Source organism: Triturus cristatus, chromosome 4_1 (assembly GCF_964204655.1).
Source record: "Triturus cristatus chromosome 4_1, aTriCri1.1, whole genome shotgun sequence".
Taxonomy (NCBI): domain Eukaryota; kingdom Metazoa; phylum Chordata; class Amphibia; order Caudata; family Salamandridae; genus Triturus; species Triturus cristatus.
The window spans coordinates 247,221,514-247,236,534 of NC_140585.1; the positions used below are offsets into that span (position 1 = coordinate 247,221,514).

Here is a 15,021-nt window from a genome sequence, read left to right on the forward strand (position 1 = left end):
CAGGAGTTGTGGTCACTGAATTTTGGAAGGGCGGTGGACTGGCTGGAAGGAAAGATCGAAGTCTGGAATAAGCTACCGCTGTCCCTGGTCGCTAGAATCGCTCTTGCCAAGATGGTGGTCCTTCCCAAATTTTTGTACCTGTTCGTCAACGTGCCACTACCTATGACAACGCACTTCCACACCCGGGTCCGATCACTACTGCTGAAGCTGGTGTGGGCCGGCGGCCAGGCCAGGGTCTCTTGGGACCTTCTCACGCTTCCGCTCCGACAGGGAGGCCTGGGAGCCCCGGACTTGAAGCTCTATTCACTCTGTGCACAAGCTCAGTTCTTACATTTCTGGGCCTACCCAACCCCCTACCAGCCGCATTTGGCGGTGGAACTAGCAGTAGTCGCCCCCTCGCCATTACGAGTGGCACTATATGGAGAGGTTACGTGCCCGTCGCGTGATGTGGACACAGTGGAAATGGTCCGCTGGTCCTGGCGCGAACTTCGGAAACGAGCTGGTCTCTCCCTGCTTTATGCGCCGGCAATTCCTCTGAGGGGCAACCCGCTGCTACCTTGTTTGACGGCGAGAGGTGACGTCCTCACTATCCGTGGGAGTCGACTTCTCACCTTCGCTGACCTATATCCAGATGGCACATTTTTCGAGATGCCGGTGGATGGGGATGCCCAGCCTTGTACGTTTGCTGACAAATTACTATATCATTCCCTTAGGGAATCTTGCAAGAAGATGGGACCGTGCTTCCCGGAAGAGCCTTGCGCACTAGAGGCCCTGCAAAACTTGCTCTCACGGCCCTCCTCTAAAAAACTGGTGTCCAGATTATATAACTGCATGCAGGAACAAGCACCGGTGACAGTAGCCGCGGCCGTGGCCGCTTGGGCTGAGGACCTGGGGGACCAGCTGCCGGAAGACGCATGGGAGTATTGCTGCGCTCAACTCACGGCTCTTTCACCGTGTTACCGACTGCGGCTTATCCACTTCAAATTCCTACACAGATACTACCGCACTCCGACGCTACTACGCCGCATGGGTCTACGTGAGGACGCCTCTTGCTGGAAATGTGGGGGTGACGATGCCACCTTTCTTCATGTGGCTTGGAGCTGCCCCAAGCTGGGGGCATACTGGACAGGGATCTTCAATGCCATCAATCAAATCATGGGGAGGAGGGACTCACCGTCTCCACTGCTGGGATTACTGGGGTATGTTAAGCACACTGTGCCCTGCGACAGGAAACTACATGCATTACTCCTTTTGTACGCCAAGCGGCAGATCGCTCTACACTGGGGCAGGCCTGCCCTCCCCACGCTTGAGAGCTGGATCAGAGATGTGACTTACGGCCACACTCAACTGACACACTATTGGGAGACCATGCCCACCGCTTCCAGGCCCACTGATATATGGGGCCCGTTTGTACAGTGGACCACAGAACGCACGGCCCCTGACTCAGCCGGTACTTCACGGGCTACTAGTATTTCAGACGACATGGGCTGAAGGTACGCGCTGCGTAGGTTAACGACAGAGGTCCCGCTGCCCCCGCGCTTACACTGACAGGAACTGCCCAGACATAAGCTCTGCGTTTACTGCCTCCACTGACCCGGATAGTGTCCCCCGCCCCCCCCCCCCCTCCCGCCCTACTGGGCCGACTGTGGATAATTCATTGCCCCTCCCCCCCTCCCCCCTACCCCGCCCGCCTGTCGCTAACTCATACCCAGCCAGGATACCTTTCCGAGCCTGCCCTGGACAGGGCTGGCCCTCTACTGGGGAGACCATTGGCGGACCCACTCGACCCTTTGGAGCACTGAAATGTGGTACAAACGCTGTTTCCAAGTACTTGCACCTATGTTTGACGTTTTTGGTTTGGCTTGTTTGGGGGTCTTGTTGGGAGAAACAAGGTGCTGACTGGCACGTCCTTTTTATAGGCTGCTGTGGCGGGTGGTTGCCTGCTGCTTATCTGGAGGCGGCCTCATTGATTTACGCTATCCTTCACTTGTCAGCAGCACTAAGAGAAAAAGTAAGACCGTTTACTTGCTAGAGATGCACAGTGCAAAATGCAGATTTTATTGTACCTTAAATTTACCTCTGAATGATCCACCGCCCGGATGACGGCCTTAAAGTTATTTATATGTAATCTTTGTATAATCTACCAGATAGCGGCCTGCCTCCGGGTTGTTGGCGTGACGCAGTGTACAACATCTCTTTCATTTGTTAATAATAAATGTCTTACGACCAAAAAACAACAAAAAAAAATAAATAACTAAACAAACAGTGAATAAAACATCAATAAATCTGAAAAAAAAAAAAAAAAAAAAAAAAGAAGTCTCCAGAGAGCGTACAAATTCCTCTCCTGCTCTGAGTTGAGGGCATGGACCCACTTCCACTCTCGAGTTGTTTCCACAACAGGTCTCCTTCGTACTCGAAGTTGTCGGGTAAGTCGAAGTCCAAGTCAAAGAAAAAGTATAAGGAGTCAAATTAGGGCTCAACTCCATCCCGCCACTCTGTCCAAAGAGAGTTTGGGGGGGTGTCAAGGTGTCAAACGATATCACTTCTCATCCTCAATCGAGCAGCTGATTCCACAACTGGTCCTGCTTTACCCTGAATTTCCCAGGCTATCAGTGATGCTGCAACATACGAGACCCTTAAGGAGGCCATGCTGCGTACTCCTGCCACTCTCTTGGCTCTCTCAGGTGCACCTTTTGGCCCTAAGGATCTGCAGGGGCCTCCAGTTGGGTTACCTCCAGCAGGTCCACCCTCAGCACTGTCTGCGCCCCCTCAAGCCCTGCTTGGTTCCACATCTACCCCAGTGCCGAAGTTCACTCAGGTTCTAAGACCTGCACTGGTTCCTTTTTCATCAATGCCAGTCCTGATGTCACGCGAGATTGAGCCCTTGACTCCAATGTCCGATCCTGCCAAGGTCACAAGGTAACTCCACTCCAGTGCACCCAGTTCCTGTAGATTCTGACAAAATGCTTCCTCTACCAGAGTGCTCCCCGGAGGCTCCATCATCTTTTTCCCTCGGATTTTATCTAGAATTTTTTTCCATCTGACTTTGGGGGGTATGAGATGATTTACTCCACATCATGATAATGACAGTATGGGGGGATTGGATTATGGAGGGGCCCCGCAACTCATCTCCTTGTATGCAGATGATCTGCTCCTGTTCCTGGAGAACGCAGCGGAGGCACTGGACGGAGCGGAGCGACTCCTTGCGCGATTTGGCGGGCTCTCTGGACTGCGGGTGAACTGGTCCAAAACCTGCTTATACCCGTTGCGACGCGGCGAGCCACGCCCGGTGCACCGGCCACTGCTTAAATGGGAGCCTGACTGCCTGCAATACCTCGGAGTACACATATACCACTCTGCAGCGGATATGCTGGATGGCAATGTGGGGCGGTGTATCAGAGCACTGCGGGGCAACATGTCCTTCTGGTCCACCCTCCCGCTCTCGGTAGCGGGGCGTATCTCGCTGCTAAAAATGATTGCACTACCGCGGCTTCTGTATTATTTTCGCACGCTCCCAGTGTGGATTCCGTGCTCTGTCTTCCGACAGTTGCGTTCACTGGTGGTCTCTTTCTTGTGGGGCACGGGGCGGCGCAGGGTGGCGCTGGCGACCTTGACCCGGCCGAAGGACGATGGAGGCCTGGCGGTGCCTGACTTCGAACTTTATTACCTAGCAGCGCAGTTGCAGATTTTCACGCAGGAGGTGGCACGAGTATACCGGGGGCCAGAGCAGGACAGGGAGGGGGGCACCCCTCGCCATGTACTGGCGTATATTACGCTGCAACAGCGGCTGGTTATCGGGGACCTCTCTCTGGAGGAGCGGACGTTCCGGCAATGCTGGAACCGATCGCAACGACAAGCCGGGGTGCGGCGTCCGTATGCGCCAGAGATCCCATTGGGAATGGTGACGGCGCTCCCGCATGGCAGAGACTGGTCGGGACTGCAGATGTGGGAAGAGGCGGGCCTCCAAATGCTGGGTGACTTATACGAAGAGGGAGCGCTAATCCCTTACCGTGTGCTGCAGGAGCGCTTCGACCTCCCGCGGGGAGATTACCTGATGCATGCGGCAGTGACAAGTGCGATGCAGGCGCATTGGGGAGCGGGGCTCCTGGAACCCGCCACATCCGCGGCCTGCCAATACACCATGATGTCTGCTGGTACTTATAAGGCGGTGACTTGTCTGTACTCCAGAATGTTGCGCGAAACTCTGCGGCCGCTCACGGCACTGAAGGAGAAATGGGAGCTGGAAGTGCAGACTGAGATCCCTGACGCTACATGGGCGGGACTGGTGCGGCGCGCTCGGAAAAGTACCAGGAATGCGCGCTTCCAGCTGATACACTTCTATATTCTCCACAGGGCCTACCTTACACCCAGTAACCTTGGGAAGTACTTTGGGGTGGCAGACGCGGCGTGCCCACGATGTGGAATGGTGGGAGCGGAGCTGGGGCATATGCTGTGGGACTGCCTGCACCTACAGGACTACTGGAGGGCAGTTGGGGAAACGCTGACCGAGGTGACGGACAGAGACTTACAATACACTAAGGCGGTTTGTGTCCTACACTGGTTTCCTCACACACCCAAGAACAAAACTACAAGTAGATTCATAGACATGGGCCTCCTATTAGCTAAACGAGAGGTGACAAGACTCTGGAAGTCAAAAGCGGGCCCCACGCACGGGAGGTGGGCCAAGGAGCTACAGAAATGGGCGGCGAGCGAAAGCACGCTTCGATACCAATTGGCAACCCGCAAGGCTGATGACAGGGCGCTAGAGGCGGCCGCGGCATGGGAGGGACTGGTGCAAGCCCTGCGAAATAGTATGCTGGAGGAGGACGAGACGCCATCCGAGCCCGAAGGGGCCCCCCCGGAGCAATCCAGCCACACAAACACAGTGAATAGCTCTGTACTTCTGAGCGGCACCCAGTCTACAAATAAGAGCCGGGACAAGTCGCAGTTGCGGGAGTGAGCACGGGAGGTGGGGAGGGAGGGAGGGGAACGGGGAATGGGATGGGGGAGGGGCAGTGTTGGGGGTGAGGGACAGGGAGGGGGGGGAAAACTCTAAAGCGGAACGTAGTTACCCTACCCTGTTAGCAGCAAACGTAAAGCTCGCACTACAGTTCAGTCTGATGATCCCTGACCATCGCTGCCCGGCCTCCGGGATGTGGGCTCATGAGCTGTGTAAGGCTGTCTGAATGGCCACAGGATCTGTGGCATTGGTATCAGTGATGCAGGCAAAGTACTAATGTATGCTGCTGCTATTATTGTTCTGCAATAAAAACGGTTTTACAAAAAAAAAAATCATGATAATGACAGTATATACTTGGACTTGCTTGAGGGCAGTGGGCTTGATATTCCCCCTGATACAGGGTTGATTTCACCCCTAGTGCTGGAAAGTGCATCATTTGCGGTAGGGATTAGATATGAAGCTGAGGCCCTGGACCCTCAGGGGCCTTCTGATGAAGTAAAAGAAAACGTTGCTTCCACCAGAAAAGTCAATCTAAAAGTGTTCCCCATGGCTCCTCCAGACATCCTCTGGGAAGTGGCCAAAGAGATTTCACCGGCGGACCCAGAGGAATTTTGGGCCTCTATTGAACAAACCATTCAGGACGCACAGGATGCAGCCCAATATGTGATTAGGGATGGCCTTCATACTACTGATTGCTTGGGACGAGTTATGGGCACAAGTGTTGTGTTTCACAAACATTGGTGGATGTGATCCACTGGCTTTTTCTGGAAATTTGCAGACATTCCTTATGGATATGCCCTACGATAGGTCCCACCTATCTGAAGAGAAAGCAAACTTTTCACAAATGCTTTAGGAAAGCAGAGCCATATCGTGTTCCTTAGACCTCAGCTAATCATCTTTCCCATTACGGTTGCTCCTTCTGAGAATACTCCAGAGGGCTGGCATACAGATAACACCAGGCCCGCCAGCCCGTAACAGCCACCCCAGTTCTTTCATGGCCAGGAACAGGACATTGTACAGGTCACCATGGGCAATGCTCTACTCTGTCCCCTACCCTGCTGCATCAGCCACCAAACCATTTTAGTTTGTCCTTAGCAGCTCACAACCACCCTGTGGGATGCAGAAACAGACATTTTCTCCCAGTGTGGCAGTCAGTCTCCTCTGACAGTGAGTAACATGTTCCCTTTAACTGTTGCTATCCCTATTGTATGTGTAATGTTTGTATTATTCATGCTTGGTAAAATATATTGGCTGTAGGAATATTGAAGATTTTTCATTGGTCATTGGTTGTTTGCTTCTGCAGGCAAAAATAAAGAAACCCTCTCATTAGCTGAAGATTGATTTCCATGTCTTGCCGTCTGATGTGTACTTAGCATTATTCCTTGTTTTGTAGGTCGAAGGAGGGGCACTCATTTTAGCACCAAAGACCTGGAGTCCATGGGATTCCATTTTTGTGATGCTCTTTTGGATTACTGTGATCCTGATCAGACTAAGGTAAGACCAATGGTAGTTGCTCTGCTTCATAGTCAAACATTGCTCCCTATCAGCATGACAGTTTCTCTAAATAGGTAAGGTGGAAGGATCACTATTTCATAGCACACAAAAGAAGCAAATTCGAGAACCCAGGCTTGAATTCTTTTTGGGTTCCATCCCTCAACAGGTCCACTGACTTCCCTTAAGTCAAGTCTCCTTTTCTCATCTTGAGCAAGGTCAAACATTTTACATAACTGATAAAACTTCTTTTCTCAGTCACAGTTGGCTAAATTAGATTGAATTTGTACCTGACACATGCGCTTTTATTTCAGTTGTATCTGTAACACAACAACCAGTCAAATTCAGTGAATCAGTAAATACTGGTCATGGAAGTATGAAAAATGTGAATTAGTCTAAACACATGAAAGTTCTGCTCACTGCCTCTTAAGCCGACCTAAAAGGAGCAAGATGTGTGCTATTGCGCTTTGAATTGTTGAGTGATCACTTCAAGTACTATATAGCAGTGTAAGGGGGTTTTCTCTATGGGCTTCCATGGAAAAAGTGAAAATACAAAGTTTCTTAGCTTTTGCATATAAAAGGTTTAATTCTATAACGTAAGTGAAGGCAAGGATTATATTTCCTTGTTCCATTACTTTAATTCAGCTGTTCCATGTCAAAGTTTTAAAAAGAACTACAGCAACCATGAACCTAGTGATTAAAAAAACATGCATCAGGTGATGTAATACAATACCTGTTAAGTCTATAACATTGCATAACACAGATATCTTGTCCCCTTTCCTTGCTGCAAGGAGTGAAGAAAGCAGGTACTGTGCATCAGGCTTGATTCTACTTACAGAATACCATGATAAGTAAGAAAATTAATAAATTATCTTTGTTTACAAATGCAGTCCAGCAAAACCAACAGTCCACCAAGGGAGGGGACAAAACAAATCAATATAACATCGATACAGTAGTATAAAATGAATCATATAACACAACAAGATTATGGTGGGATAATCGTCGTCTCCTTGAGCTTGACAGAATGAATACTTTCATATCATTAGGCTAGTACATTTTACATTCTTTGACAGGACGGAAGGCAACAATTTTGCTTGTTCAACAGCTCAGATACCACATTTAATGCTAATGAAGGGATAGGCTTGAAATATGACTTGTTAAAAATTGATCCTCATGGCCAGTCTGCATTTTATAATCGGGGAATTTCCATACCTGCTCTCAAAATGAAAGGTTAATCCATGTCCTCTAACCTGCATCATCTGCCTTCATAGTGGAAGTATGATATATGTTGTGTGTATGTGGAGTGGGTGGTGCACTAGTGGACTGGTGAATGGTTGCGTTGATATGGACCCTACATCTCTGTATCTTTCTTTCAATTTCTGTGAGTTTCTCTTTCAGTGTTTTTGTGTGTGACTGATAGGGAAAGAGAGAGTGAGAGAGTGTGTGTGTGTGTGTGCACGCGCGCGCTTACTCCTCAAATTGGTGGTTTCCTTTGTGGAAAACCGTAATGACCATCCGTAGGAAAGTGCCCCTTTTTACATGGTTGCCCCCCACGTTTTTGCCTAATGTTGAGGTACTTTGACTGAGTGTGCCTTGGGTTCCTGCTAACCGGGTACCTAAGGTCTATGTTCTTTCCCTAAACCTGTACTGTTGCAAAACCTAATTTGCAACTCTCTGGCCACATGTAAGACCCTTATAAAAGGCCCCCTAGGTACCGAGAGCACTGTGACCAGGGAAGACCTCTGAGGGCTGCAGCACTTATTGTGCCATCCTCAGAGGCCCTGTACCATTATATATATATATATATATATACACGCACACACACACACACACACACTCCCCTCTCCCCTCTCTCCCCCTCCCACCCCAATTGCAGGCTGAATGTTTTGGTACAGACAAAGTGAAGAGTCGACATGACACACATCCCTGTGTGCCATGCCTACAATCCACTGCCCTGGCATAGGTGAGCTACCCCTTTAGCACTACACCAGTGTGAGGGTACAGGTGCATGAACCCTGTACCGCTTTGGTGTTTAAATCAATTCTTAGACATTGTAAGTGCTTTAATGCCAAAAGACTATATGGTATGGGAGTTTGTCATTACGAACTCCACAGCACCATAATGGCCTTCTTGAAAACTGAGAAGTTTGGAATCAAACTTCTCAGCACATTAAACTCACACTGATGCCAGTGTGGGATTTAATGAAAAATGCACTCAGAGGGCATCTTAGAGAGGTCCCCTGAGAAAACGACCTAAGTCTAGTGTTCTGGCTGAGTGGCTGCTCACCAGCTGCCACCACCAGACATGTTTCAGGACCCCTGGGTCAGGAACTTGCCACACTCGTGATACTGAAACAATGCACATCCTGGGACGAGGTGCCAAGCCTCCTCCCCCAGGATGGGCAGGGTCCATGAACAGAAAGCTTCAAAGGCTTGCCGCCTTTGTGAGCTACTCCAGCCCTTTGCTGCTCCATGCAACTGGCCCCCACTGGTTCTGCCCCCCACTTTGGGTGGGAGAATTGTTGGGAAAATCAAGATAAGAGGAGTGGTGTGCCCACCTTTGCCAACCCCTCCCCTCAGTTAGGATAAGCAAGGCGAAGCACAACTCTCAGTCGCCACCATCTTGAAGATGGGAGGACCCAGCCAACCAGAGTGAGGCTTATGCTCCCTTCCCACTGGAGGGTGGCATAATAGGGGGTGTACCCACCCCAAGGAAGGAACCCATTGGTCCCAACCTTTACCTACCTGTAACGCCCCTAAATTTAGTATTTAGGGCATCCCTAAACCTTGCCTCTTCAGATCAGAGCCGACAAGTAGAAACCATAAGAAGAAGGACCGAACAGCCTTGCAGAAGAATGGAAGAGGAGGACACCCACTGACTTGGCCCCAGCCCCCCCCCCCCCCGGCCTGGCCCAACCTCAGACTCCTCCTGCAAAACCTCAGTGTGTCTTGCAGCCAGCAGTCCTCAAAAACCCATTGAACCTGCACTGCCTTTGCAACCAAACAGACTCTGTCTCCCGTGAGCACTGTACTTGCTCAAAACCAACCAACTCTGACTCCCGTCGATTCTGAGAGTCTCCAACACTCTGCTCCCGGCGACCTGAGCCCGAGTGACCCAATATCCTCAGGAGGTCCCCCCTGGCAATCCTAACCTGGATCCCAGTGTACCCTGAACCACTACAGCCTCCTAAACCAAATCTGCAGCCAACAACTGGACGGTCCCCTCAACTGCGACCGAAGGTAACACCCTGACCAACTCTATAACCAAAGTGCTCCAGAAAGACCAACCGCGACCGTCCGACCAACTCTGTCTCAGAACGCTTGCAGTCAGTATACGATGACTCAGCCGCTGACCAACTCCGAGGGACCCTCAACAGAATCTGCAGCTTCAGTCAAGACCTCATTCTACACCCAGGCGCCTCTGTGCCGCTGGCAGTTTAGTTCTTGTCTTGGCCATTTGGCCCTACCATGCTGACTTCGACCCCAGTAGCTTTTGTTTCCTAACCTGGTGGACTACTTTCCACAGTCACCACGACCTTTGCTTAGCCCATTTGCTAATGTGTGGTCGCTGCACTCTGCACCCGTTCGCCTCTGTGCCACTGGCGGTGCGACTCGAGTGCCCATTTTACCGAATCCTACCCACGGACCCTTAAATCCAGTTCTGTCTTCTCAGGACTAGGTGTGGCTCGTGAGTAATACTGTAAACCTGTACTGAGCTTGCAAAAGCAATATCTCCTTTTTCCCTCTCTCAGGAAATCCACCAGCTTAGTATCTAGACATACCTGGCTTTGTAAGAAAAGTAACTGAAAAGTAATTCTGACTATTTGCAAATACAAAGTAATTATTCTGTAACCGATTCACTGCATTCAAACTGTATTTAAACTGCATGTGGTTGCAAAATATTTGTATACTTACCTGTAACAGGCCTGGCTTGGTTCTAGAAAATAAACATACCTAAATAATATTTTATACAAAACAAATTGGTCAGAGTTCAGTCCTTGAGTGTGTGAAATAATTTCTTGCGTGAGTGTGTACAATAAATGATCAGCACTACCCTCTGATAAGGCCTTACCGCTTGCCCACACTACCACAAATAGAGAGTAAGGTACTATCTACTTTAACCTCTGCCTACCTTTGGGGATCCCCTGGACTCTGTGCACACTATACCTCACTTTAGTATAGTATATACAGAGCCAGCTTCCTACACCATCCCAAATATCCCAGCCTGCACATACATCCTCCATGTAGGAATTATTCAGCCCTTTTGTCTTGCCTTAGTTTTATCTGTATTTCCTGCACGCCTCCTCCTAAGGGAATGGGAGCTGATTTAGGCCAAAGTTTTAGCCCGATACACAAACACCTTGACCAGTCACTCTTAATCGAACTGTGGGTTCAGAAGCATGTTAGCTGCTTAAATGTGGAGAAAAAGATGTTCATGTGCCTTGCAGTACATCTGGAATGCGGAGGACGTGAACATCTTGTTTTCCACATTTAGGGGGAAAATATTTTTTGTGCTCACATTAAAAGGATTTAGAGAGGAGCAACTCTCGCACCCTGGATTATATTTTTTACTCAGAGTCTGATCAAACACTGAATGAAGGTGAAACAAGTCGGCGCTTATAGCACCTGGGATACATCTCTGCTCCCTGAGCATCCATCTTAGTGGGAGAGGTATCTCCTGAAATAGGACAATGCCCCCTATTCACCTCTACCTCTTCCTAGTGGGTCTGTGCTTGAGGATCACTGCAGGACCATGATCCCCAAGCAGGGATTCAACTACTGCCCCTGGGGGGACAGAAACCCCACTAGATGCCAGAAATATTTCAAACATTGCAAGCCCCAAAAATGTTTTGCCCCCTGGGGCCTTGAGTAACCCCATTTCCTTGGCAAGAGAGCAGCCGCGGCCGCTGCAGGTAAGAGCGGTGCACCCCACCGCTCTTACCTGCACCAGCCCCTGCTGTAAGGGAGAGGAAATTTGGATTCTCTTGGGCATAGTGTTGACGTACGGGCCAGTTTAGATGGGATAAGAAGAAAGAATTCCTAGTGTGAGTACTACCAAGGTCTTTGATTCCCGACTTGCAGAGCATGCGGCAAGACTATTATAAAAGATTTCTGGAGCCTTTTTATGATACATCACCACCGCAAACAATTTCTTCTCATTTGCTAGGGTTAATGGTCGCCCTATTTTGGCTCTGGATCAGCAAGCAACCAGTCAGCCCTATGAACCTTGAGCATCTATGAAGCTTAGAGATTTAGAGATTCAGGCAAATCCAGGGTGGTGTGGCTTGCTTCTAATAGGATTTATACTTTAATAGAGGGGTTTTGAAGACTGTTGTTGGGGGTTAGACCTCCATGAGTTAAGCACCACTGATAGACTGTGGAAGTACAATGCAATTGCTCCCTAACTGCCATTATGTATGAAAGTTGGTGTGGCTTATATGGAGCCTGCTTCGTTTTCTTACCCTGAAGGCCCTATAACCACCAGACTTTGGCTAAAATCATGCACCTTATTTGCATTTGTGCAAGAGAAAGTTCCATGCACTGCGGGATCCACACAATTCCTGCCACCCAGCATTCCCACACTTCCCCAGATAAAAATGGTACCCTACCTGTGTGGATGGAATTATTACATGAGACAAGAACTATCCCAACTAGGGAGCATGCTAAGAGAAAATTTACGTAATATGGTCACAGGTTTCATAAATTATTTTTTTTGGACTGCTACCAAAATTCAGAATTTTATCTTTATTTATGTAATAATGTTTGCTGAAATGTATAGCTTTTTGCATTTACCAGTGGGTTTCACACCTGTTTCCACCACATTCTGTAAGTAGATAGAAACCACAAGGAATAGGAAAAATCAACTACTGCTTAGAAGAAATACAAAAACGGTGTTAAAAAAAATTGGATTTTTTCCAGTTTGCATGTTACAGAAAACTGAAAAGATGTTGATTCTATTTTTAGAAAATAAACTTTCTTTTACAGTACTTTTTTCCATTTTTAAAAACAAATAGCTGCATTTTGGGCATTTTCTTTGTGCCCTCCAGGGAGTACACAAACCCTACATAGCTTTTGAATCCCCAAAATGTAGGGAAAGGATCTAAATTTGAACTGGATACCTTATGTGGAAAAGGAATTATGTAGACTTTGGCCAAACTGCCCCAAACATCAAAACAGGGGCCCAGCACTTGGGGTGGGGAATTGTGGGTAGCGGGAGCCTCACCAACTGAGGGGTTAAATGGACAGGATGCTCCTTCTGAATTGTAGAACCATAAAAACATTTAATATTGCAGGCCCTCCAATTGTCCTGGTCAATTTGGCTTGACAACTAGTGGGGGTCTTAGTATAGGATCGGTCACCCAGTACTTGATTTAGCATCATCCTTTCCAATTTAGGAAAAGAAGATGACAAAATCATATTAGGAATTTTTGTGTGTTTTGTTTTTCTTCTCCATCCAGACTGGACCGAAGTCCAGAAGAGTGAGTCTTACCTACTTGCTGAAAAGCTGGGCTATGCCTGTCAGGAGGAGTGGCTTCATCTCCGGGAAGTCTTGCTGAAGACCAAATGCATAATTACAGATTCTCCAGTACTGGATCTTTCATAGATTCACGTGCTTGATTCATTCCCTGTCGGCGAAGTACATTTAGAAGCAGTATAGGTCACACACAAAGAGCTAAAAGAATTCACTTTAATAATTTATCCCCATCATTATAAAAGAACCAAACTCCAGCCAATCAGGTGATAGCACCCTCTTGAACACTCCCCACAGAGGCTTCGCTCCCTCAGATTTTGTACTGCATGTCGTGTGAAGGGAGTAGCCCTGAGCCCATCTCAGTTTTCCAGGATTCTCAATCAGTAAATAAATGTACAACTGTATTTCTCTAAACTACTCCATCTTTTATTCAAACCTGACTAGCTAAAATGTAAGATTCAAGCTGAAAAGTTATTTTAAGACCTTATGAGTCCTGCAGCAAGAAAAGACTGTACTCTGAGGGTCCTCACAAACACTGTATTTACTGCCTCTACTCTTCTCATAGGGTAAAAGACTGTAAGATTTGCTGTGCTTTTTTCTCACAAACTTAAAAGAATAGAGAGAGATAGGCTTTTGTTATGGCTTCAAAAGCTTAAGTTAAGACCAGGAAGGAGAATGATGATTCTTTTAAGTCATGGAGGTCTCAGAAAAGAGAAATGGCTGGGGGTCATATGTCTCATGAACCACCTAAAAAAACTCACAAGAAGACTAATCATGGCTCATCCGAAAGAGCATATTCTTCTACTGAGTGCCTGCATAAGCATTCTAAGGAAGATATTTCCTGGAATAAAAATCAGAGACTGAAACACCTTCTTCAAGATTGTAGTTGCAGTTCAGAAAGCCGCCCTCAGTGTCGTCAATGGAGAAATCCACTCTATAGAAAAACCCATCAGCAAATCTGTCGACAATGATGATACATCGACAAAGGCAACTCCGTTGTTGTCGACAACACTGTTGATGAAATTAGCCCTGTCATGGATGACAACACTATCTGCGACCTTTGACGACAACGGCATCGTTGATGTTGATGGTACCATCGTCATCGGTCACGGTACTTATGATCTCACCTACTGGACATTGTCGATGAGAAACTTGTCAACAACTCCATGGCGAAAGAGGTAACTCTGTCAATAGCATAGCCACCGATAATGTCAACAAGGCAATCGTCAATGTCATTGGCGAAGATACTGTTGGTTCAACAATGCCTGAGTATACATCTCTGAGTAAAGTTTCACCTCTTCCACCTACTCATTTGTTAGATGTAGTGGATTCAGAGGATGACAGTCCTTTTAGAACAGCACATAGTCCTTCAAAACTACATGTTAAACATCAAGAAGAGGGTAAGGACTAATGTCAAGGGGATTATTATTTCTCAGGAACACACTTTATGGATAAGTCTACCTCATATACTAAGCATTACCAACCCTACGGACATCATGAGCCTCAGGAGGAAATGGTTCTGGTACATAGAGCTTTGGTTCACGACTTGCATGAGACTATTATAAAAGATTTCCAGGGCATTTTCATGCTACATCATCACTGCAAACAATTCACTCTCCCCAAACACAAACTGCAGGACACAACCCACATTGCTTAATTTCCTGGCAGTGCATACACCAAAATGAACGCCAGTTTCAAGCATTGTTGTTTCACCTGCAGATGATGTAATGTCCTCTGATGAGGACAGGTAAGAGGGAAAAGTACCAGACGACCACTCTGCATCTAATAAATTAGATGATCACCCGCTACAAGCTCCTCTTCATCAGTTCCTCATCTGGTAGATTCCCCTCCTGAGGCTATTGGGAGTTTCCATACTCTGATGGGACGAGCAGCAAAAGTATTTGAGTTGCCAATGCCAATGAACAATTGCTTTCATTATGATTTTAAAGAAACGGCTAGAAGATCCAGTTGAGCTATTCCGGTTGTGAACTATATCTGGGAGGAAGGTGTGAAAAGTGTGAAGATGCTAATACTGGAAGAACACATTTACAGGTAAGTAACTGATTTTATTCCTCCCACCCCCATTCATAAATACAGCT

General features: G+C 47.8%; 1 protein-coding gene across 3 annotated transcripts in view; it reads left to right on the plus strand.

Annotated features, from left to right (window-relative positions):
* The window catches only part of AGBL3 (AGBL carboxypeptidase 3), a 616,174-nt gene that overhangs the window by 351,202 nt on the left and 249,951 nt on the right, over positions 1-15,021 (plus strand). For all 3 annotated transcript variants that reach the window (XM_085651966.1, XM_085651965.1, XM_085651967.1), the window contains exon 10: positions 6,354-6,454. In XM_085651966.1, coding sequence (XP_085508092.1) covers positions 6,354-6,454 — 101 coding nt within the window. The remainder of the gene's footprint in view (positions 1-6,353; positions 6,455-15,021) is intronic.